The following is a 27,174-nucleotide window of genomic DNA, read 5'->3' on the forward strand; positions in this document are numbered from 1 at the left end:
ACAGGATTCAAAACTGTTTTTTGGATAGGAAGGAAGTGTGTTTAAATTGACTTTCTAATAAAATCAGGATCTAATTTCCAAGGGTTTTAGTTATTAAAACGAGTGTATAGTCTCAAACAAGTCTGTGTAATCAGCTCATAGAGGGAAAGACTAATAGGCATGTGACCTGTGCTGATGTTATGGATGCCACTGCGGATTATGTGCAGTAAAATGAGAACTCTGTTGTTATGACCACAGTAAAGCCTCCATACAGCAGTAGAGACAGTGAGTGAACACAGTCAGTCCCTTCGTTTTTTTTTTTTTTGGCCTTAGATGTTCTGCAACAACAACCAAAACAGAGTCCAGAATCTGAACCACAAACACATTCATTACATTCACTTCCTTGTCATTATTGATCCTGACCCTCCTTCCTTGGCACTTGCTAGCTTTACCTTCCAAGTTTGGTAGCATTCACATCACACCATTGAACTAATTAAGTCGATAAGTGTTGAAATTGTTGCCACGTTCAGTAACAGAACAACCTCTGCACATTGTTGAACAGAAAAGTATGAGGGACATCCCATCAGTGGTCGGGTGAAGCCGGTGCTGTGTTTTGTCAACATCTCCCCTCAAGTCAAAGAATCACTTTTTGGCAGAGTGCTATCTTTATCACCAGGTCTTTATCAGGATAAAGCAGATTGGTCTTAAATGGGTCATGGTTTTGAGGGACATTCATCCTTATAAGGGCATGTAGGAAGCACACGGTCTGTCTGTCTTGACAGCTGCCCGCTCTCCACCCCCCCACCTGCCCTCTCCAACACACACACTGCAGCAGCTGTTCGCAACAACTGCTTCTTGACAGTCAGTCTACCTAGAGGCTTGTTTACTGTTTGTAGGACATGTTTTTTTTTTTTTGCAGAAGCGAAATACTGTGGTTCCATTTAAGAAAGAACTGCACAAAGAAACCAAGCTGGTGCATCTTCTGCACACAGGGCCGGCCCTAGGATTTTGGTGGCCCCCTAAACAAGATTTTTGTTTGTGGCCCTGCACTCTAAGCGCAAACACCAAATCACTGGTTAAAACTGAATACAGACGTGTTTATGCCCTCTGAGGTTTGAGGCCATTTTCTCGACTTTTACATATTTTCTTAAATTGATCTTTTTAAGATACTTGCAGATGTAACAATACTCAAGTGTTTTATGTTTAAATATCAGAACCTCCGCTGTAAGCACACTGAGGCCAATTTGTCCTAGAACACTGTATAAAGAAATAATTTAGGCCAAATGCTGGAAATTTGAGGTCTGCTTTTTGAAAAATTTCAAATCCCTTGTGAAAACACACCTTCAGTCATGAGAATGAACTGTTTTGGTGCTTGAAATAGGATATGAATACAGTAATAGATAAGTGTAGAAAACAAGTCTAAAATGAAATTTTATAAGATTGCTTTTTGAGCACAAATGTTGTCATTCTGCCTTTCTATTTTCATCAAATGTCTCAAATGTGAGATAAAAGAAGCTGAATATTGACTTCAAATGACATATAAAGCTCATAGCGTGCACGTGCAGACCTCAGGATGTTTAAATGACTTGAATGAACCCCGGTACCTTTCTGATCATGTGGCCCCCCACCTAACAGCTGTGGCCCTAAACAACCGCATAGAGTGTTTATGCCAGGGGCCGGCCCTGTCTGCACAAAGATTTCTGCATGTAACATCTGTTGCTATAAAGACCCCCTTGAAAAATTGATATTTAAACACATTCTTGGTCAGATTGTTGGCATTTAAATCGATAGAAATCATTGATGCAGGAGTGTAGTGCTATTTTGTTTTTGTTTTTTATTTTTGAGCAGGAAGATTACTTGCACATAAAAGAACTAAACTAAACAACCACAACACTATTTCTTTGGTTAGGGTTAAAGTTATCATGGAAGCCATCTAGGCCCAAACTAAAAAACCTAACCTACACATATGCAGCTATGCATATATTGTACATAAACACACACTTGCATAATGTCAGAAAATGTGTGTACTGTATATACGTACACAGAACCACACTTTAATGGTACACCAACCACCAATGGACACAGGTGGAGGCCAAATGCATTGAGTCTAGTCAATGCAACACAAGTACACAACATATCTAACCTTTACTGTATGCCCCCCACATATTGACTTTATTGACTTTATTTTACAGGATAGCCCCTTGAGATGTGCCATCTCATTTTCGAGGGGGTCCATATTATCAATGGAAATACAAACATACATAGTACATTGTAACATACAAAGAAAGTAAGCAGAACAAACAAACAGACAAAAAAACAAAAACAACGAACAAACGAACAAAAAAAAGAACAAACACATGATACAATAGAGACACAGACGCCCATTCACACACACACTCACACACTACAATGCCCTATCGATCCTGACTCCCCCCATACAACACACCAGTAAAAATAAAAATAAATAAATGAGATAAAATAAATACAGTAGTTGATTTGATTAGTTACACTTCATGTCAAAGGGACCTTACATCACAGGCAGGAGCAGGGTGTTTGAAGGTAGGTAAGCAATGATGATTTAAAAAGATGAAAAGAGGATATGGACCTAATTGAACCAGGGAGATTATTCCAGTCAGCAGGGGCTTTGTATTTGAATTGAACGTCGACCAGATTCTTTATTGATTCTAGGGGTAAAAAAGAAAAGTTGACCAGTATGCCTAAGGTTGTATTGTGAACTGAAGGGAATCAAATATTGTTTCAGATATGGAGGGAAATTGAAGTAGTTGCACTTGAAAAGTAGTTGCACTTGAAAATAAATAATAACCAGTGCATATGCCTTCTGGACTTGGGGACCAGCCAGTTCAAGGACTGGTACATATGACAGTGATGGGTCATATAAGGACACCTGAGAATAAATCTACATAAACAATTATACAAGACAGAAAGAGGGCGGAGATTTGTTTCTGAGGTGTTCTGATAGATAACATCACCATAGTCAATTATTGGGAGTATCAGTTGTGTTATGATTCTTTTACGAATTTGAAGGGAAAAGCATTCAATAGACCGATACAGAGATTTCAGATGAAAATAGATTTTCTTCAAATTAATCCTGAACCTGTGAGTCTGTGTTCAGGCCTGCTGCTTGTTGATTTGGCCATGTACAGTACCGGTTTACAGTGGGAGATACTGGTGAGCCCATGGCACCTCCATGCTAGTCTGTCTCTATTCTCAACAGTATTGTTGGATGCTGTTGGAACAGGCATTGCTTAAGAGCTTGGTGCTCAACGCAGTGAATGATTACTGATACCAAAACTTTGGCACACAGAGTAGTAAATCATGGAAAACAGCCACCGACAATGAACAATATCCTATTCTTGGTTTCACAGTGCCGCCCTTGGCACCAACAGGCGTTATCATAACGTGCCACATGCCTGTTGTAAACAGCTGCTGGATTCTGCAGTGTTAGAGATACTAGACATGTTAATCAGAGCGATCACATCAGGAGCTATTTTTTTTATGTGAAAAGCAGAGATGTAAAGTTCCATGACAAGTCCAGATGTGTCATCACCTAAAAATACCTTTTTGAGAACAGTTGTGACCCATCTGAAAAATGTTTTATTAGGTACTACATTGGGACAAAGATACTAAATTACACATTTTTGGCATTAAAAAAATATATATTACTGACTGATATACTGTTTGTGACCATATAGGCCTAATAAATCTAAAAAGTTAATATTGCATGCATGTAAGTTAATGAATTTCTCATATCCCCTAATCTTTTTGAAAAAGCTGTTCAATTGGCTGGTTTGTATCAGTATTCCATGGTATCTCAGGAAATGCAAGACTTGCAACAGCTGGCTGAATGGAGCACACTGATTTAAAAAAAACAAAAACCAATGGGCCAATTTAAATTTAGGGGTTTACTATACATGGCAAGAACCTAACAATCACCCCGGGCCGGAGCAGCTCTCTGGTATCGCTCTGCTTTGAATATATGACAGGGTGTGTTTTACTGATTACTGAGACCTGTGTTGAGCAGACAGACACCATCAAGTACTGTGGGCAGTTTCTTAGATAGTGTCAGCTCTATAAATATATAGGGTGCTTTGAAAGTTTCCATGTCAGTGCTCCATTGTCCTGTGCCACAAGGGGTTCAGACCCACAGGTGTGTGTGTGTGTGTGTGGTTGTATGATTTGTAAGGTGACATGACTCATAATTGTAGTGAGGGATCTTTGAGTGATAGGCTATAGCAAGACTGTTTTTGTGGTCTTTCTATATCATCAAGGGGTTTTTATTTAGAGGACATTTTACAACATCGTATTAAAAGAAAAGTTTGTATTCATTCCCCAGATTTTTGGGATAGGCCTACACTAGCTACATCAACCATAGCAGAAAAATCATAGCCTATGCTACTCAACCATGCAGTTAACTTAAATACACAATTTATGAAAAGTGATAAAAGTATGACACAGGGATCTTACTCACTGTTTCTGGTCCTGTGTAAAAATACAAAAATATGAACGGTTCTGAAGAACTGGTTTGAACTCGGTTTCCCTCCTTCTGGGTCTTTCCAGTGTCCGTGTGTGTCATCAGAAAAAACTGTAAGCCTATGCCATGACATTTTGTGCCAGGAAAATATTCTTCAGCACTGGATTTCAGATAAAGCCCCCTCAGTTGTGGGATGGCATATAGGACAATAATGGACTGTACCTCTGGACAACCTGTCTCCTGCTGCACTACAAAACTATGCCTTGAAAGAAACCATTTCTTGATAGTATTAATGTAAACTTCTGCTATAATGACAAGATGTTTTGTATTAAAAATAAAAACTGTATTATTTTTCTTTATTTAGCTCCCATTTAGGTTGAACTTATCTGTTAGTGTTTTTTTTTCTTATTGCCAGCTTGTTTGGTCTTGTCTTGTGTATGTTTGTTTATTGATATACATAAATTATTAATTAATAAACACATGTAAAAAAAGAAAAAAAGAAAAAGAAAGGTAAAAGACAGTCTTGCCCGTTGCTATGGACTCCCCTGGGTTGCTATGGGCCCACTCAAGTTGCTCAGAACGTTTCCTAGCTGAGCAACTTGAGTGGGCCCATAGCAACCCAGGGGAGTCCATAGCAACGGGCAAGTTCTTCCTGTCAACAATGTAGCTACGCTGCTAGCTAGTTGAACACGTCTTTTCAGTGACAAAGTGAACTTAATTATTTCTAGGCGACAGGAACTTGAATTATTCGTGGCCATAAATCGTCTAAATTTCTCAAAATGGGGGATGAAAAGCAACGGACTCGTCCCAAACGTATTTTTATCAGCAACGTCGACGGTTATTCCTCCAAGCACATCGCTAAGGTAAAACGTATGGATAGGTCGGTGTGTGCTGTAGGTAACATGAGCAGTCATTAGCATCAGTGTATTATAACTTACTGTGTTTCTCCCCACTTCAATAGTTTTTGTCGACGTGCGCGGCCGGGGGGAGCTCAGAGGATGAAGAGCCAGAGACTTCAGCCTCGTCTCAAGCTGAACCTGCTTTTCACATAGTGGGGACTGTTTCCCCCTCCTCCTCCAGCGACGAGAAGACAGGTTTCCTACTGGAACGATATACAGTAAGTATGAGTAGGTAAATAAAAGCATATATATAAAAAAAAACCCTGCAATTTTTGATAGTGATGTTTTTGCACACTCAAAATTATTGCTTTTTACTCTTTAACACTGTTATCTTTCTTTATGGGAAACCAAACGTTGAATATCTTACAATTATTTTTTTCACACAGAGCATTATCAGGTTAGGATATAATTGCAATAGATTAAAGTATCCAGCACTACACTTTATCATGTAGTTAACCTGGATCCATATACACACTATCACTAAAATGCTGCCTCAGGTAGGCATTCGTAGTAACGTTACAATCCGCAATTAAGATTATTGAGACCATAATAATACAATAACATTCTTGACTATATTTTATATGAGTAAATTTGAATAGCGCACTTTAACTTGTAATCTATAATGCCTTTCAGTATTCCCATTTCCCAAGTTTAGGATCTAAATGTTTGGTCCACAGCACAGGAACCCTTTCAGCTTCAATTTATATCTATTTCTGGGTAATGTGATGAATAAAAGACAATGCGTAATATGCTATACAAAATTGTTTGGTAGTCACCAACTCGGGATGAGCTCCTTGAACATCTACTGGAGTGCGATGTGGTTGTGTACAACATCTCGGAAAATGCAACTCAGCAGCTGATTGAAGAGGCAACATGGGCATTCACAGGTAAGGGAATGAGGTAGGCTTATTATTATGTGGCATGGTGTCATCCTATCAATTTCTTGCAGTTCAGAGATGGTATAATTCATCAGTGTGACCAAAATGTAGGCTTAATGTCTTCCCTCCCTGTTCTTTTCCTCCTGGTTTCACAAACAGCCATTCATGCTCAGTTGGAAAACCTAAAATCTCGGAAAATGTTCATCTTAGTCTCAACAGTGATGACCTGGGCCATGACCAAGCCGCAGAATCCAGTGAGCCTGAATAAAATTAAGGGAAGCTTTTGTCTTTTCCTGGGCATAACAAGCCACAAGTGTGATTATAATTTCTCTTTTCAGGCGGATACAGATGTTCTGCTAACAGAAGAAGAGTTCAGAAGAAGAAGGCCACATCCCGCTTTCAAAAACCACAACAATCTGGAGAAACTTGTTCTCAAATTGGGGAGAGGGGTAAGTAAATTATAATACTGAAAATATTTCAGCACAACAACAGCAAATCATGGCATCACCTGACAAGACAAACACTGGAAAACATTTGTGATCCATATTGATTCAATTGTCCCCTGATTTCAGTCCAAAAAGTCCAAACTTACTGGTTATGTTGTAGCGAGTGGTCTTCAGTACGGAAAGGGGGAGAACCTGTTTCACTACTTTTTCAAGGTAACACAATAAACATATTTAAGATGATATGACATGATACACTGTGTGCTGCATGTATAATTTACAATATCTTTATTTTCAACAGGTGTCTTGGTTGATGCAATATCCAGAAGTTCCTGTGTTTGGACAGGGCACAAATTGTATTCCCATGATTCACGTACATGACCTTGCAGGGTAATTGTTGTTGTTGTTAATGCTATTCATTAAAGACAGCTTTATTTTTTTCCCTTTTTGGATCTTGTGCTAAAATTCCCTCAATTAAACTTCCCCCCGCCAATCTACACTACATTATGAAGAAGCACAAACAATTCATATATCTGTCGACTAAGGTCTGTATAGAGCTGAACCGGTTTTCCCTTTTTTCAGAGTGATCAAAAACATCACTGAGCTCAGGCCAAAGTCAAAGTACATCCTTGCCGTTGATGACTCTAAGAACACATTGGAGGATATTATAAAGGTAAGCTTGTTATAAGCAAGACTGTATCATGTACATTTGTAGTATATATAACATAGTGGGCTGCTGTGAGACTGATTGCACAACACAATGACAAATAATCTGCAAAAATCTCTCTCTCTGACTCTTAACAAGATGATAAGTGATACACTGGGGCCAGGAAAAATTAACAAGCTACCAGAGCAGGAAGCCATCACCATGAGGGCATTTAAGGTGAAGTTTTGCATTTTTTTCTTATTCTCTTGAGTTGCGTTCCTGTCTGGCAATAGTTCTCAGTCTTTTCCCTCGGCTGTGCATTCTTTGTATATTTTGTTTGTCAATATTCAGTATTCAACAAACTGTGAAATGTGTATTCAGCCAGAGGAGCTGGAGTACTTTAGTGTCAACCTCCGCCTGGATGCTTTTATCATCAAAGACTCCTTCAGCCTACAATGGACTTCTGACTCTGGGATGATTGAGAACATGGACAGCATTGTGAAAGAATACAAAGACACCAGGCAGCTACTTGTAAGTGTTTAGGTGATTCAGATGAGGAAAAGAGTCACAGCACATTTGTTTTTGATTCTCATTTGTACTCGATGTAAACAAGGCTTCAGGGTTAGATCATTTCTGAATATACTGTATATATGTCAGTAAATTCAGGTGATAAATGCTATTTTGATATCAGATGAAAGCTGACATGATGCATTCACAAGCCAGATGTTTTTTTCCTCATCCGTGTAGCCCATCAGAATCTGCCTGGTCGGACCACCGTCTGTGGGTAAAACCACCGTTTCAGAGAAGCTCTGCAATCATTACCAGATACACCACATCAAGATCAAAGAGGTCATTGAGGAAAAGATTACACAACTGGTCAGTGGAAGCCAGAAGTTTGACTGGAGTAATAGATAGAATTTCTCTCATTGTTTTTTCACCGGCATACAGCTGAAGGAAATATGCTGCCCTCTTGTGGAACTTCTTCTTTGAAAACAGGAGACAGGAGTACTGTAATGAACATGTACTGTAGATGGGATTTAAAAGGTGTACAGTGAATCTTCTTTATGTCACAGAAGGAAATCGTAGATGGAGGTGACCCTGAACATGTCAGTGAAGAGGTTGCAGCAGCTGCACGGGCAGAGCTGGACAATTTTAACAAAGGCATGGAAATGAATGAAGGTTAGTAATGAAAGCACAGAGAAACTCCACCAGTGTCTCTCAGTGTTACAAACACATGGTTATTTCTTTTTAGTTCATTAACATCATTTAGATACTTTGGATTGCACAGTGTCTTACTTATTAACCAGTATTCTGATCCATCAGGTCGACTGGAAGACCATCTGGCTTTTAACATTTTGCAGGAAAAACTGAATTCGAGGCCGTGTAGGAACCAAGGATTTGTTCTTGATGGCTTCCCTAAGACCTATGAGCAAGCCAAGATCATTTTCATGGGCAAGTTTCATCCATAAATCTAATTACCATTTTACTCTTGGTACTATATATCACCCATATGTGTGTGATGTTCTTTTATTGTTTAGATGAGGACACAGAGCACCATGAATCAATGGTCAAAGCTCCTGCGTACAACAAAAAGACCACCCCAGGTCAACAGAATACTTCATTACAAACTAATAAGAGTTGGATCTTCTCTTAAAAAAACAACTTATTAAACTAAAATGTGTTATCCTGTGTGTTTATGCTTTGCAGAGCATGTATTTTCCTTAGAAGCATCTGATGATTTCCTGACAAAAAGAGTACAAGAGCTTCCAGAAAGTGTTGCAGAGGAAATGCGTTACACCCAGGATGAATTCCTCCCTCGCCTGATGAGATACAGGAAGCTCAGCACTGCTGATGAAACCCTGCTGGACTACTTTGATGAGCTGGAGATTCACCCTGAACATATCGGTACTACTGTCCAACATCTCAGGGAAATAATGGGATTTAGACAAACGTGAAAGAAAGATTAGTGCAGAAATGATGAATGGGAAAGCGTAAGGAAGGCATATTTCAATTCAGTTTATTCACACGTGTCTTGTTTCTCTCCAGAGGTCAATACGGATGATCCAGAGTACACAGTGGTCATGGAGAAAATCACAGAGATTGTTGGGCTTCCCAAGAACTATGGCCTGAGTCCAGAGGAGCAGGAGGAGGAGGACAGGATGAAAGAAGAGGAAAAGAAGCAGAAACTGTCGGCAGACGCTGCTGAGAAGAAACGCAGGAATGAGGCTGCGCTGGCTGAGATGGCTGCTCAGTACGAGGAGTGGGTAAGACGAGAGAGAAGCTGTGCTGTTGACAAAGATGAGCTCTGAATGTCATTCAACAGTGGGTCAAGAGAAATCTTGCAGCACTAGAGTCCAAGAGAGCAAATAAAAACCATGTATATCCCATTTCCCAATAGTCAAGGGAGTAGATTTTACAGGATGTTTTTTATTTTGTAGCAGAAGAATTTGTCTGAGGTGAAGAGGCAGGAGCTGGAGCTGCTGGAGGCTCACTCTCTTCCTCTGAGGAACTACCTGATGAAGTATGTGATGCCCTCACTCACTGAGGCCATGTTGGAGTGCTGCAAGATCAAACCAGACGACCCCGTCGACTTCTTGGTGCTCCTCAGTTTTTTTTATTGAACTGAATCGTTCTTTATTACATCAGTGAACCCATACAACAGTTGCCCCTTCCTAAATGTTGTGTTTTGTTTTTGCAGGCTGAGCATCTTCTGAGAAGCAACCAGCAAGATTAGAAAGTCTATTTCATCAGGTGATACTGTATATTTATTTCCAACATCTGAGGGTGTGTGTTATCTACAATAATAATAATCAAAATGATGATGGTACTACAAATGGTAAGATAGATATAGCTTTTTTTCTCATCCTATCATTCATGTACTTGATGTGTCTGATACTTACATACATTAATGACTGGAAGGTCACATGTCATGCCTGGTTGGGCCTTTGCTGTTATGTTTGCCTGAAGCAGAGAGAGAGAGATGACACTGATCTTATCAGGCAGTGAAAAAAAACTTTCTTTATAAAACAAGAACAAAACACAAACACAGTGAGTCATTTCAGTTATTATGTAGAGTCCCTGGTCCGTTCCTAAATTGTAACCAGTGGATTATGTAACATTTTTCTTTTCTTTATCAGCTACAGTATATGACATATCTATTAATAGAAGCAACTTCTTGTGTTGCAAGGTTGTGGAAAGAATCTCTGGCTGTTGAGACATTTACAATCAAGTAACTGAAAATGCTCATGAACTTTTCACCTCTTAATAAACCACCAGATCAGGTATTAATTTTAATAAAGCGCCACAAGTTCCTCACCTTGCACTAAACAATAGTAAAAAAAAAAAAGAACAAAAAAGGCAGTGTTTTGCAGCCAAATGTCAATGACAAATTACTTGTTTTAAAAATCTTAAATTTGCTGCTTTAAATCTGGAAATTGTCTTTGCCCTTTTCAGCCCTTTTTTAGAAAGTTAGAGGTCAAATGTGCCATTGGAGGCTCTACTAGATAACGTGAGAATTAGGACTGGCTACAGTGATTTGTCAAAACTTTGCAACCCAAAAGCACTTCTCAACAATGGCTTAAAAATCATAAAACAGGAATAAAACATTTGGTAAGAGGAGACTGGAGAGCAGTGGTCACAACGACAGCCAAACAGCCAAAGTGGAAAATAAATCTTTTTATTGGCTCCTTGGTCAAGTCAGGAAAGTCTGCACAGTGTACAAAGTAAAATGAATTCTTTCACCCAGGAGGGTTTCAGGAGGAATTACATCATTGATTATCAGTTTAAATGGACTAAAACTGCATTTAAAGCACATTAGATATCCAACAAACGAAATACCACACTTACAGTATTAAAAATCTTCTTAGTTCAGGACTTTGTTCTGTGATTGCGAGCTCTGTCTATAGTTTAGCCAGGTTTCCACTCATTACAGATCAGAGCCTCCATCTGGTCTGTGACTCAGCTCTCACTGTGTTGTACAGTCAGCGCTTACTGGAAGTAGCATGCCGACACTGGTCGTACTCCAGCGAGGATGTAAACACGGCAATCTTCAAGGAGACTGTCTTATTTTGAAGCACTTTATGGCTGCAGCTGTTGGAGATTATTTTTGAAAAAATGTAGATAACAAAAAGAGAAGCTGATATCGTGTGGGATGTATATTTATGACACGTACCGTTAAAGAGAAATTTGATAATAATTTCACCCATGAAAAAGTCAAATTAGGAAAACAAAATTTAGAATTTAAATCAAGCATATAATTGTGCAATGGTCAAATTAGTTAGCAAGAATTCATTGTGCATGCAGTTATACAGAAATGTACAACCCAGTCATTCAACACTAGGTGGCGCAGGAATTCTTTCTAGAGAGACAAGAGCCTGGACTGACTGAGGTGTTTAAATTTGCTTTTTTTTTTCTCACTCAGTGCTCCTGATATTAAATGCGCTACAATGCATCTGTGCAAACCAAATGAGTCTGGCTGTGGCGAGGGGCCTTTGTTCTAATGTGGTTGTAAAATGCATCGTAAAATAAGAATGTGTCGCTCCCGTTTGTTGTGGATTATTGAAGTTATTAAGGTCAGAAGTGGTGTCTGGAGTTTGCTTTGTAGTTTGTTTGTGACTGAAATCCACCGTCAAAACAGAGGCTGACTGCAGTATATGGAAAATAAATCATGAGATTATAGAAACACTTCCTTGTTCTATCTACTTGTCTGTACCACTATAAAGTACTGTTATAGCTAAGCGGTACTGCAAAACATTATCTGCCTCTATAGTCGTTGTTTTTCATACTGTGAGACGACAACCAGACAAGCCTTGAGTTTTTTTCTTAGAGTAGCACCGGACTGTAAAAGTGTTATTATCTTTTCCTATGTTGAGTTATTTCCAGATTACCTGTGGAGCATGTACTGTACGTCCTTGCATAGTAGCAACTAGAAACCATCAAACCCCCACATGGCTCATCCACACAGGTGTTTTGTGTTATTCTTGCATTAGGCCTGCTCTGTTTGGAAATAAGTGAAAACACCTGTGTACTGTAGGTGTGAGTGAGGACCTGTACGTGAGTTGAACACTGACAGTTCTTATTTCAGGCTTTGTATTACTTGTTACAGCAGTTTACATAGTGAACGTGGCTGGATTAACCTCCAAGGGGCCCCTGGAGGCAGAGGTTTGTTGTTGGGCCCCTGTTGACCTTTGCCCATGTCAGTCTTAGTATTTCCTCAGGGAACCATAAACCAACCAGTTGGCTACTCTTGACCAGAAATGATTCATTCATTACCTGACAGAAAATTAATTGACAACCATTTTAATTAATCAAAAAATGAACTTGTCCCATAGTGTCAAATTTGAACATTTGCCGGTCTCCCAGTTTTCTATGACAATAGACTCAATGTCTTTGGGCAATTTGAAAATGTTATCGTGCCTGATGATTTTATACTGTACACTGAGCAACTTATTGACAAAGAAAATAAAGATCAGATGATTTAACAGTGCCAATCATAGTCGTTTTCAGCAACACTGTAGATTTTGATAATTGAGTGATGCAAATTTCAAAATTGTAATTCAGTTTTTTTCCTAGACCTTTACAAAGTTGTTGAACCAACCTTAACAGTAGCAGTTTTATTGTGGTTTATATGGTGATTTGTGGTTTATATGGTGATTTTTGTATTACCAGAGAAAAAATGTTACAGCATTTACTGTGTTGTAAAAACACAGTTTATATTAGCAACCCTTACCTGAACCCCTTCATGAGTACACAACTTGGATTGCTGTTGATTTAATCCTGCATTAGTTGGATTTTGTCCACTTGGAGGCAGTGCAGCAAACTGTAACCATAACATTATACATATTAACAGCTCATAATGTTTATTAATATGTTGGCGAAGGTTTGATCATTATCCAGCAGACACAGAGCAGCTATACAGCATTCATGTCCCCTGAAATGGATCTCGTTTCCACAACCTCTGTTCATTGTTGTATTAATAACTCTGTTGATTACATTTTTAATATAAGAAATATTGATTGGGGCAGTTTGAAGTCCATTTACTTTGTTGAATCTTGTCATCGTGAAACGGATGGTGGAATAATCCACAATCAGAAGGCAGGGATCAGCAAACCAAAACCATAAAGGGAAATGGGGAAGCATGAAATCCAAAAAGACAGTCACAAGATGACAATAGGAAATGCAATGATGTGACAAATTGACTGTCACTCACTATTTTTATTTAAGGTCAATAATTTAGTCATGTATGCTGTTAATCTGTCTATCATCATCTCTGTGTGGTCCAAAGTGTAGGACGGAAGACTTAGTCGGTGCACTCTCCTTGATGTGTGTGACAGTGATTGGGGCGAGTTCTACAGTTCACTGGCGTGGGACACTGTAATTTGTAGGAGGGCAAAAGGTCGACCCAATCAACCACAATAAAAAGTGTTGGCAGTGACTGTGAGAGCCCCAGTGGTCTGGCAGAACAAGTTACTTCCCCTGCAGGGACCGAGTCCAGCTCTGTCACTGACATTTAATTTCATATTTATAGGGGAGAAATGACGAGATGTTCTGGCCAAACACCCACGGTTCCCATACTTCATATCCTCAATGCATGTACGTGTCAGTTAAATTCTTTACTGGCCTCCAAAGTCAGACCACCCCTCTCTTATTTCCTGTACGGTACTGCTGTAAGAGGAGGATGTTATTCTGCCTATTAAGGGCTATTTTTCCCACCATGCACTGGTGCAGTTTAGATGTTGGGAAACTGAAACTTGGAGAACATACTGATTCTGTTTATAGTCAGTATATAGAGAGAGGATTTTTGTCATTATAAACTTATGTCCTCTGATCTAAACAACCATAATAGTCGTTTTCTCCAACCCTACAATACGACTCTAAGGTGTGTCTCTGAAAACAGTGCCTCTATGAAAACAGATTACCTCAGTTGTCATCGTAAAGACACTAACCACAATACTGTACTGAGAGTGGTCTCCTACCAATCAACACCTATAACATTGACGGTTTGATTATGTATCTATTGAGAAAGAGGAAAAATCAGAAGCAACGTTGTAGATTGCAAATTCCATGCCTTTTTCGTCATCTTTTGCTGGTCTGGCTTGAACTGTGGGCTACACTGAACGGGACAGGCACAGATATCTGCATAAAATGAACGTAGAGTAGGAACAGAAGGTCTCTGTCCATATCCGTATGCGTACATCGCAAAGAACATAAATGAGCCTTTATACTGCATTTGCTCCTGTCATAATAATTACGGCCACTAGATGTCGCCTAGTAACAAAACGTATCTACGGGTCATGTATGATCTGCTCCTTTCTTACCGGAAGACAGCTACGAAAACAAATATTTCTTAGCTTGTTTGCGACTGACAGGTGCCAGTTTGAACAGCTGCATCCTAAACTGAAAACTAATATCCGTAAGTGGTGAACTCGGTCCATCTGGCACCACAAAAAGGTTGCTGAGACTTTGCTGTAAATAGCTGGCGCTGTATTTGTATTTATCTGGAAAGCATGAGTCATCATCCCACATGCCTCAGCTTCCTCCTCTCCTCTGCACTGAAACTTTGAAGCTTGTTGAAAAACAGTCTTTTCAGGTAAAAGTAAAACTTCTAAGTTCCTCCCTCTGCCTGGCTGCTCACATAAAGGCATTTGATTGGCTAATGAATTCCATCCACCATTTCTTTGAGACCACAGTTTCTTTTAATAACATTATGACATGCTGTCAATATGTCTAGGGACACCCGAAGCAACCCTCCCTTCCAAAATAAATCAAACAGAAAATAAATAAAAAGACAAAATAACATATCTTCAGTAATGCTCTCCAAATCCCTCACTGGTGACAGCCAGAGGTCACTGTCTGGTCTCGCTGTGTGGCTGCTGTCCAGTGGAAAACCTCTCATCCAGGATGCCAGAAATAGTAAAGTAGTGAAGACTTTCACCTGAACAAGCGGAGAAGAAAGGTCTCATTCTGTGGTGCAGGGCGTCGTCCCCACCCGCTGAAGTACAGAACATTAATGGTAGAAATAAAGTCCTCTGTCCTTGACCTTTTTTAAACTGGCCGTCTTACATAATGCATCTTAATATTGAGCACTTTCCCCTCCCTGCGTCATAAAGTTTTTTTTCCCTTTATGTATTTTATAGTGTAGCGTTAAGTATATTTTCATTCTCATTGATGGGAAATATGCTGTCACCTTCATCCATACTGTAGCAGCCCGCATCCTCCACCTACAGTACAGCAAACACAGATGACTTATGCAAAAGAAAAGGGAACAGTAAAATTACCCATGGTGCCAAATGGTCTGCACATAGCGTGTGTGTGTGTGTGTGTGTTAGAGAGAGTAGGGGAGAGTCAGTGTGAGGTCTGTGGTGGTCTCAGTTTGCCATTTGTTGTTTTATTCACAATAACCTCTACCACCCTTGCAGTGGTCTCCTTCTCTCTTGGTACACACACACACACACACACACACACACACACACACACACGATGGAAATAGCATGCGCTGGTGGTAACCCCAACATCTGCTGGTGGTTGCAAATGTGAGGCGAGGACCACACACACACACACACACACACATCTACATGTCATGGCCCTAAGTGGACACTGAACCATGTCCGTGTTTCAATGTAATAACAACACACACACACACACACACACACACACACATGGACGGACACACACACACATGGACGGACACACACAAATGCCATGGATGCCACAAGTAGCCCTGCATGTCTTGTCTTCACACTTCAAGGAGGAAATTATTCATTCCGACCCCATGTGTTGGCCAGATTGACCTAACACACACCAGAACATGGTGTCGCGTGCTTTAACACACACACACACATATTCTCTCTCTCTCTCTCTCTTTAGGTTGCCATGTCAGTTTCATTATCCAACAAAAGCAAACACTGCTGTAAAAGTGTGTGTCTTTGTGTGCGCTCGTTTGTCTGTGTGTGTGTGTGAGACATGCTTCACTGTGCATGCAAACCAGCCACACATCTGGAGCACGAAAGGTCAACTATCATTTGTTTTTTAACCAATATATTGTATCTGTGTGTTTCTAGTTGAGATTTATTTTTCTCAAACTTTCATGAACGACACTTTTTTCAACTATTTATTCTATAATTAGAAGTTAATCAGTTCATTGTGGCGACTCTTCCCGGCCAGTGGCTTCTTTCTCCATGTTTACTCACTTCATTTCCAGTTGTTTTTTTGGTCCCAGTTTTGAAATTTATGATGAGACGACAGAGTAATTAAGAGCGCACGGCTTAACACATACCAGGTGATGTTCTGCAATGAGGTTCTTTGCGTTGTTTTTTTTCTTCTTACCATGTGCATTCCTGCTGTTCAGTCTGGCTTGCGTTTGTGTATTTGTGCATGTTCGTCTGGATGCGTGACTCTTTCATAACATATTTATGGACTTTACCGTAAGAGTGGCTCGTGATGTTGTGCAAAAAACATGGCTCCAACCCCTCTGACCTCTGTGGGTTAGGTGGGGGCTGAAAACCGTGGCCAACATTTGCTTTTATCGTGTAAAGAGTATCAGTTGGAGTAGAGGAAGTGTCAGCAGTTTAACTCATGGCTTCTCCAGGGGTAAACAGACCCTTTCAATCAATCACAGATACAAATATCTGAATGGTTTCCCAATGCTAATGGGAGCCAGGTCCTGCGAGTCTGTACGAGGAATGTTTGGACAGCAAGGACCAAGTTCAAATATGAAGGAAAATGTGATGTGTGACGCAGCACTGAAAGAATTTCCTGCAAAAAGGTGCAGTTTGGCTTTTCATCAGTCGTTCTGTACAGTAGACTCTCAGTGGATATCCATCATCCGGGGGTATAAGGGTCCTCTGGATAAGAGCACTTTGAGCTCTTAAGAATCAAGACTTAGGCCTTAATACCGCTCAAATTCATTTCCCAAACAAGAGGGATCCAACTGCATCCAGGGGTCGATCTCGTGCCTTTGACTGTGTTTACATGAGTGTGTGTTTTTTAAAAATGTGTTGTGTAGTGGGTGGTTGTGTGAGCGTGCATGTTTGCAACGTTATGAACATCCCATAATTATCGCTGATTGCCCTGGGGACCCCCGACTCCTACAAGCCCGCAGTCACAGAGTCGCTATCACGACACATGAGGCCGTGTTTCATTCATTTACAACTTCACCATAATCTGCTCCCCATGGAAATAATTATCTGTGTTGAAATGGGTTTGTTTACATTGACAGGCTCTAGTTAGTCTCATTTCATGGTGTCTTCTTTGCACCCCAGAAATACTCCAACCCTGTGTAGCCCGTAGTGATCTGATACGACCACCACATCTGGTTCCACTATAGATTATATACAGCATAGGTCACTGCACACAAATAAACACATGCAGGAGAAAATACAGCATCCTTCACAAGCAAGAGGCCACACACTGAAAACACTACTGCAAAACAAAACCTGACTTTATATTGTCAGTTACAACTTCAGTTCCTTTTGTTCTCAATTATTTAGATTTTATTAGTTACAACCAGACAACATGATATAAAAGAAAAACAGCCACAACAACATGCAAATCAAGAGATATTAGTGTGGCCTATAAATTAATTAAAAACGCTAAATAAAAACACTGTAGTTTATAGCATCTTGGATTGATTAAATGTTTACACTTCTTAGACACTAAGAACAACAAACGGAGGATGACTCTTAAATTTGAGTTTGAACAGCCGATAGAGTGTTAATTAAGGTTGATGTAGCCTCTGTGATGTCACACATATATATGTATACCCCTTTTCCACCAAACTGGTTCCAGTGCTGGTTCGGTGCTTAACTGGTTCAACTCTGGTGCCTCCAAAGAACCAGTTTGCTTTTGCACTGGTTAGGAGCCAAGTCAGATCCACGCTCCCCATTCAGGAGCTGCTCCTGTCTTTGCTGCCTGTAAACGGACCTGAAAATTAAAACCCGGTCCAACCCGAGGGTGATCAACACTGGACCCGATGTGGTCCATCTAATTAGCGATAACTATCAGTTACAGCTTTTTTAAAGAAAGAAAAAAATGTAGCTGTCTTACGCCAGGAGTACACTGGGAACGGCCGCGACGCGATACATAAGCGGGGCGGAGCGGAGTTTTTTAACTGCTACACTTGGCACGGACGCAACGCGACAAGGCTTCACTGTTTGTTGTTGCAGCTGTCAGCTTCACCTTGTCAAGCCTGCAGTAAATGAGTGCACTTTATGCATCTCAACACATTTTTACATCCCTCCTGTTAAAGCAGAAGTAAGTGTTCCGGTCGTTTTGGCTAATGCTGCGTTCCAGGCAGGCTTTTGAAATCGTAAATTACAGCTTCAAGTCACAACTTTCGACTTCAACTTTCGAGCGTTCCAGGCAACCCACTCGTGTTTCTCCGACCTGTTTTACCGGTGAAAGTCACTATAACGGCCACTCGTAACTTCCGACCGGTGAACTCGTACCAGATCGAACTGGTACGACTTCACGGTCGGAAAAATACGAGTTTCCTTGAACGCACCATAACAGTCCTCGTCCCTACGTCGCCACATTCACGGCGTCCCTTGGCTGCACACACAGCCCTGCATGCCGTTCTCTCTCCTCATTGGATAAAAACTGTAGGATACGATAAAAGTTTTCTCTTCGGCTCAGAGCAGAGCAGAGGGACTGACAGACCCGTGTTTCAGACCAAACACTCTATGTAAGTGATTGCTGTCGGAAGATATAACTATTTAAGACTTATATTAACACAAATATATCACTTACTTCTGCTTTAAAATGGATTGACAGTACCTTTTTCACAGGTAATTTGCTGACTATGTAGGGTTTGCAAGTGCAGACTATATTAAATTTATATCAATTAACTGTTTAACTACACGATCATGGATCCACAATGTAAAAAAACAAACCCCATAATGTTGCACTGCTACTGGCTTTGCCTCTGTTACATGAGACATTTATTTTAATCACTTTTAAACTTAATATATTCGTTTTATACACAGTTCTCTGTAGTTTTCTACCTGTTGGAGGGCCGCGTAGCCACGCGACGAAGAAATAAAATAGACTCGGCGCAAAAAAGAAGAGAAACGCTGCGCGACGGCCGCTGGAGTGCGCGTCGCTCACATGGCCGGTGGAGGAGCTTCCATTGACTGAATGGGCGCGGGCTGCTGCGGGTGTCGCGCGACACACGTTTCGCGTCGCGGCCGTTACCATTGTATTTCAGCCGTTAGTTGTAATCGCCACGACTGGCAACTACGTTTTGACGGCGATATAGCCACTGCCTGTAGCTCGGCTACTTAGCTTCAACTGTGTTTACATCGATTACATAGCAGATAAACAAACTTAATACCGTATCGTAGTATCGATAACGTCTCTGTACAGTATATCTTCGCGCTGGTCTTGTTGCTCAGGAAACCCCAGCCCCCGCCCCTGGAGGAACCGGTTCTGTTCTGTAGCCCAGGAAGGAGTTGGTGCCTGTTTGGAGAACCAGTTTTAAGAACCAAGAACCAGTGCTTAGGTGGTGGAAAAGCAAAGAAACAGGGACTGGCTCCGAACCAGTGCTGGAACCAGCTCGGTGGAAAAGGACTCTAACCCTAACCCTGATGTTTTGAAGCTCAGAGTGGCCTGCTCCGCCATTGCCATCTTGGCAGTACTTGACTCCACCCTTGACTCCTGGCTAATCCAAAAAATGGGCAAAGAGGAGGGGCTCATCATGAAGGAGGAAATGATCCAGAGCTCCAATTCAACCTCCTTATTGTTCAGCAGAATAAACACTGCAGTTCGGCTTGGACAGGAAGTGTTAAGGGTAGCCAGGCTGTCCCAGTATCTGTCTGGTATCAGCAGCAGCAGCAGCCAAGTGGCATTTGTAGTGCTGAACTGTCTCGTCAGTGAGCGCTTAAGGCCCTGAAGAAAAAACATGATTCAGTCAGTCACTACTTGACTGTTTAATGGCAACATAGCTTTGCCACAAAGTACTTAGGTGAGTTTGTAACACAATTTCCGCTCCCAATGCTTTGATTTATACTAGTGACAGTTTGGGATCATGTAAGAGCTGAGTAGGTGAAGCAGTATGGCCATGTCAGGCTTTGCAGTGTATCATATGCCTGATCCCTGGACTGTTTAACTTCAGTAGAATCAAAATATTCGTTTTATAGCTCTAATTTGCTGCAAAGACATGAAGTGATGAAAGTATTTGATCAGTCAGTTGATTAGCTGTCTGTATGAAATGTGCTTGAACCCCTGTCTGGTTCGGATCTGCTGCTTGATGAAGTATCATGAACTCTGAAAGACTTATTACATCACATAATAAATTCAGTTTTTATATTCCCCTGCTTGAGCAAGTGAAACCATGGGAAGTATTACAGCGTGGAGGAGACGTAAGACAGGGTACACCGAGTCAGGCTGCACAACATAATGCAAAGGAGAGGTTATTTAAATATGTAATGGCCTACATCCCTGCTCTGGCAGAGCTGCTGCGACTCATTTGATATAAAACAGAGATCGGAGACGAAGGAGCGGGGTGAAGCGTCTGAAAGCAGCAGTTTCCACTTGGAGCAGCTGGACCTGTGTTATTCTAAACACAGGGAGGGAAATGAAGAGAGGATTTTATACTGCAGCTCCTCCCAGACACACTGGGTGAGGGTTAACCAAGGGTCTGACTGTGTGTCTGTACAGGCTCATGTGTTGGGTGCAGCTCTCTAAAAGAAACATACCATACCAATCTGTTAATTTATCCATTGAGTGATATCAGAAACGTAAGATTTGTTGTCTGGAGGAGCGTGAACTTAAACTATACGGAATCAGACACTTCAATCAGGTCAATCACATAATAAATATTGATTAAATAAATAAGACTGTCCTCCATTTAAAAAAAGAGCTCTTAGGTCATTTGTGCAACAGATTATTAGGCTATATAGTTACATTTTGTTTTGAGGCGACATCTAGTGGCGGAGAGTGAGGTTTGATCCCCACATGAAACTCACACTGAAATTGCTTTTTTTGTTTTTCAATGCAGCTGTCTTAAACAATGTTATTACTTGATTATTATAGTAACCATAAGAACAAATGTTGAGGACGAACTTATTTTAACAGCAATCATGATCCTCTCCCAAACCTAAAATAAAGCCATGACCGTTATTTTAGTCGATATATGAAAGTACAATGACATGTTGCGTGGGTTGCATCAGGGGGTTAAAAAAGGATCCATATGGTAGTTTATGGTTGAGGGATTTGCTGTCACTGCTGGTCCATGTTTATTAGAGTCTTTTGTTCTTGGTTGTTTTATGTCAAACACTCAAAAACAAGCCCTTCAACCTAAACGACAGAATCCCTTGACACAACCACGACCCTCATCATCATGGTTGCAATACTTACCACTCCTGTACAGTGCCCAATGATAATTATCTGTGTGGTTGTAACACATTTAATGTCAAAATATTTAGTTAATGAAGCTTTAAAAACAAAAACGCATGACTCACTATTGATTTGTTGCCTTTTCTTCAGATATTGAAATGATTAGTAGCTGTAGTGGCAATAATTGCGCTGACAGGACTTGGAAACACTTGGAGCTTGGAGACAAACATTGTGCATGACAAGAAAGAACATTTTTATTACTATTACTACTGAAATAAAAGTGGAATGAGATGATGAAATGAACTGGTATCGTTTCTTCTTGCATCATCACAATAAGACCAGAAATCCCTGATGTATGGTAAATATTCGCAGAACTGCTTTTGACCGTTTGCCGATGAGCAACTGGAGTTTGCAGTCTGTCAAAAGTTTTATGGCTAAAATTTACAGATGATGGCAAAGTCGAAGAGAAAGAAGTTTAACCTCAATAACCTAATTGCTGGTTTTTAATGTGGAGAAACTGTCATGAGTCATCCTCCCAGTCACCACAGCTGTCTCCCATGTGGGTCCTGCATGACTCGAGCACAACTTGGCCTCTAACGACAAACAGGAAAAAGCAATGAGAGAAAACCCACCAACCCACAACAAGACCACCATCCTGTTGCTGCTTAATTGCAATGATCGTAACCAGGACTCAGAGTTTTTTAACTATTTGGTTGATATTGGTTGTTTAGACGATGATGGTGAGGAGGAAGAAACAGGACTGGTAAATAAAAACATCTCTGATTGTAAAAAGAAGGGATCAGAGGAACAAACATCCACCTTAGGACAAAATCCCAAGTTACAGAAAAGCAGCAGATAAACCAAACAATATGAGAGACTTTCATCCGCTTTTAAACCTATTTGTGGCATCACTGATCCAGAATTAGACACACGTTTTGCAAGATGAAGCTTTAGACTGTTGGACTTTTTATTTTACTGCTTATGAAATCACTCAAAAACTAAAATAACAAAGTTAATTGCAGAGTTACTACAATATTCTCTCTAGAATTGCGGTCGTTTCTCTGTTTACATGAGGAATATTTTTATTGCTATCTTTAAGAAAACCACACTGTCCTAATGTAATGTTCTGATTTACGCCTCTGACTCATTGCTCATTATGATTTCTTGACAGGCCTCAGAATGAGGAAGAAGCGTTTATTGGAATTAGCTAATACAAAAATAGTCTGAACCATTTCATATGAGCCAATTCAAGACGTGTTGGATCAAAGTGCCAGAAATAAAAACAGATCGGCCAGTGTTCTGCAGCGGGTGACTGCAGACTAATCTTCCTCATTTGGCTGCAGATTCACTCCAAACTCCAAACACGTGGTTATGATAATACAAGACCTCATTCTTCTTTCCCCCCTCCGCTTGCCATGCAAAGCAAACAAACATTTAATACTTTAATTTAGTCTCTGTATTAAATGTTCGGCTCCTTATTGAAATGGCTGCAGTGTCTGGAGGAAGCTGTTCCGCAGGCGAGTCATTTTCCTCCGATGGAGCAAAACAGTCCTAGAGAGAGAGAGAGGATTAAGAACTGGGCCGGTGGTCAAGGTAAACAGGTGTGTGATGTGAAAACTGCAAATGTGTATTTTCATGCGCATTATGCATGATGTTTTTGTGCTTTTATGTTGTTTTTTTCTCCATCCTATCAATCTGTCCACACATAGATATACATACGGTGTATTCTATACTATTATGTATGGAGGATTCGGTTAAATAGACACTCAGCCTCTGAAATCTGGAAAAAGTAAACAGGACCGAGGCAGCAGCAGCTCTACAAGCAGGAAGGCGTCCCACCACTGAGGTTTCAACATGGTGTGGAGCGTGGCAGCAGGCCAGGCCAGACACTGGTGCTTCATGCTGCTGCTGCTGCTGCTGCACTTTCACAGTTCACTGAGACATTCAAGTCATGGTTTGGGGTTATTTGACGTGGGGGTTGTGTGAGGTAGCTGCTGTGGACGAGGACAGCAAAATACAAACTCATACTCAGCCACTTAAAAACACGACCACTGAAGTGTATGCTTTATTTTGAATATTTTCATTGCTTCCTGTTGCTGTCAAACAGCCCTTTACTTTACTGAATGTGCTTATACTACCTTACAATGACTAGTGTAGGTAAGTACCTCATACAACCAATGTCAAACAAGCTGAACTATATAGTAATAATTATACTAATTACACATTTTTTCCTCAAGATGAGCGCCTTGGTATTTTTTCTGTTTTTACTACTGCTCTAGCCCTGAACCAAAGAGCACCATCTTAGCAATAAAGTCCTTAGTTTCAGGCAGCACTACTACTCTTCTGCTTTTTCATAAGCTGAACTACTATTTAAACGGACGGTCAATGCAACTAGTTAAACATTATTGGACATAAACATAACTGCTCTCTTTCCAAAAGTTAGATTGATCCATCTGAAACATAAAGTTAGCCTGGCTCTATCCAAAGCTTGCTCACTAGCTCCTCCAAGGCTCAACTACCAACATATCTGTTTAATTAACAGATGAATGAAAACTGTACGGTTAGCTCACTGAGCTCGGATATCCAACACAGAGAGTGTTACCAATCTAACTCGAAGCGAATAACCTGAGTCTCCAAAATGTTGGACAATCCCTTTGAGTTTCCTTCTTGGGATCCAATGTAACCAATGGAAGGAAGGGCCCTGCCCAAGTGCTGTGTGATAGATCAGGAAAACTTCTTTAAGTGCTAAGAACAGAGTCAAACCTGGAGGAGACTCACATCCTTATTGTAGAGGACTTCCTGCTTTACACCCATGGACCTTCAATTGACTTGTTGAACCAACTTTGCTTTACCTCCCTCCCTTTGTTCGATCTCCTCTGTTAGAAGGCCATGTCCAGCCCGTGTATTTGAGACAGGAGAACATCATGTATTAACATTTGCTCTGCTCTGACATGATAAATCGATGACCAGGCCCACTTCCTTTTCCCCAGCTTCAGGCGGGGACCTCCACGGCACCTCGGCAGAGACGAGGGCAGAGTTCAGGCGGCTCCTCCTGTGTCTGTCGTGATTCCTGCAGACGCTCCCGTGCCTTTTCACCGGGCCTGCAGCTCTCCCACCCTCCTCGCCGGCGTCGCTGCCAAAAGAAACAGTGCCTCCAGCTGGATGACTCAGGAGGTTCGAAAAAGGTCTGCGGAGGCCTTTCTTCAGGTCCGAGGCAGAGCTGCTTGTAACTTTAGACAATGCAGACCCTCATAAAACGACAAAGCACAAAAGGCCAGTGTGCCGTCGGCCCGCGTTCCCGACTCGACTCTGACAACAGCAACCAACCACGAATCAAGAGTTACCTCCTCCTACTCTATCCAATAACACCGCACACACCTAAACAACACTGATGAGAGGTTAATACAACTAACCCAATAGCAAATATCCAATCCAACCCAATCCACACACAATTAACAATCCTTAACCACATGCAGAAAGACGTGTAACAGTCTGTTTATTTGGAGATTTCCTTGCTGACTCACTTCGCACAGTGCAGCAGGTGCGATCCCAGTCCTCGCACACATTCAGAATAAAAGTTACCTGAGCCAGAGTGAAAGGCCAAGTGTGTTTTTACAGCTGTCTATGTAATGAGCACTTTGGGGGCCTGTCAAGTCAACGGTTAGCTAACGTCTCAAATTGTGTGTGTGTGCGTGTGCATATATGTACTTAGAGTGACTGTGTGTTTGGGTGTTGGTGCTGCTGGTTAGGTAATGTCTCCCTGTGCCACCTCCCACTCACAGCCAGATTTAATGTCATTATGACTGAGATTATACAACGTGACATGAGAATTAAAGAGACGGGAGAGCTGCATGGGAGAGATAATGACATTTAAAAGAGGAACATTTGAGAGAAATCATTTATTTTATCCCCATGGAGATCAGCAAACTTAAAGAAGAGATAAGATTTACGAAAGATCAGCACAGAGCTGTTAGATCAATTAGTGGCACAGACGTTACAAAGGTGAAGGGCTCGGCTGCCAGTGCTGTCGATCTTAATCGTTATATAAGCAGTTCATGACTTTTACGACTGAGCGTGTCCATCAATAAACATCACTCAGGTCATACAGCTGCGTGAAATTCATCATTAGAGGCTGTAAATTGGAAAAAAAAAAAAAAAAAAGTCTTTGAGGTGACACTGATGTTTGCTTTCTGTTGAACACGTAACTAAGCAACATCATCATTTTATAAGTCACTGCAGCAATAGGCTACGTATGTGTCACAGAGAAAATTGAGGCATTTTATTATATTCACTGGTGTGGAAGAACACGTCAGGTGATGTTGTCACTCTGTCTACACAAGAGTCTTGGAAAATGAGTGTGTAGTTAATGTGTTAATGCTAATTACGTGTGTTTTTAATTTTGACAAGTTATGGTCCACTTCTCATTTGTGGAGCTTTCATCTTCAGCAATGTGATAACAGGTGGTTGTATTGGATGTTTTTAGTGATTGTCTTCAATGTATTTTTGTTTGTAGCCTACATAAAGATATAAATGCTATTTTCATCCTGGCAAAATCCTTAAAAATACTTTCCTGGACATGTATCCAATATCTTCATTCAAAATCCTCACCAAATACCACCACAGGGTCGGGATGTACTTAAAGCAGAAGTAAGCGATCCGGTCGTTTTGGCTAATGCTGCGTTCCAGGCAGGCTTTTGAAACCGTAAATTACAGCTTCAAGTCACGACTTACAACTTTGTAGCGTTCCAGGCAACCCACTCGTGTTTTTCCGACCTGTTTTACCTGTGAAAGTCACTATAACGGCCACTCGTAACTTCCGACCCGTGAACTCGTACCAGATCGAACTGGTGCGACTTCACAGGTCGGAAACACACGAGTTACGGGCTGCCTTGAACGCACCATAACTTCTTGTCAGCCGACGGAGTTAGCAGCCCCCGCCCTCGTCATGGATCTATTGGTCCTCGTACCTTTCTGATCATTCAGGCCCCCCACCTAACCTTGGCTGCACACACAGCCCTGCATGCCGTTCTCTCTCCTCATTGGATAAAACTTGTAGGATACGAGAAATGTTTTCTCCTCGGCTCAGAGCAGAGCAGAGTGACTGACAGACCCGTGTTTCGGTCCAAACACTCTATGTAAGTGATTGCTGTCGGAAGATAGAACTATCTAAGACTTATATTAACACAAAAATATCGCTTACTCCTGCTTTAAGAAAGCGAAGTAAAAGTCTGTCTGTCATTGAGGCGAGGGAGACAAAATAATTGTTTAATGGTTTTTAATCAGGGATGATGACTGTTCGCAGACTTTCCAGGTTGATATTTCTAGCGTTGCACTTGTTTGTAGCCACATAAAAAAATGACAGAAGTTGAGTCCAGTGACCAAAATTCAGTTTCAGAGCGTCTAGCCGACTGCCAACGTCAACTTGATGTAGAACACAGACGGGAGCTGATGTTGATAATTTTCATACATGTTTTTGCCAACGCTGCCTTGGCATATAAAATACAGA

General features: G+C 40.9%; 1 protein-coding gene across 1 annotated transcript; it reads left to right on the forward strand.

Annotated features, from left to right (window-relative positions):
- Positions 1-5,102: 5,102 nt before the first annotated feature.
- On the forward strand, positions 5,103-10,381 carry LOC146961389 (adenylate kinase 7-like). Its single transcript, XM_085771724.1, has 18 exons — positions 5,103-5,334; positions 5,433-5,588; positions 6,143-6,257; positions 6,408-6,502; positions 6,587-6,697; positions 6,821-6,907; positions 6,993-7,081; positions 7,274-7,364; positions 7,497-7,574; positions 7,719-7,868; positions 8,085-8,213; positions 8,411-8,516; positions 8,661-8,789; positions 8,876-8,941; positions 9,045-9,242; positions 9,384-9,601; positions 9,776-9,934; positions 10,036-10,381. The coding sequence occupies exons 1-18, from the start codon at positions 5,251-5,253 to the stop codon at positions 10,069-10,071; spliced, it is 2,097 nt and encodes a 698-aa protein (XP_085627850.1). The 5' UTR covers positions 5,103-5,250; the 3' UTR covers positions 10,072-10,381.
- Positions 10,382-27,174: the final 16,793 nt, after the last annotated feature.

This window comes from Trachurus japonicus, chromosome 24, assembly GCF_045865225.1.
Source record: "Trachurus japonicus isolate A0001 chromosome 24, Traja_1.0".
Taxonomy (NCBI): domain Eukaryota; kingdom Metazoa; phylum Chordata; class Actinopteri; order Carangiformes; family Carangidae; genus Trachurus; species Trachurus japonicus.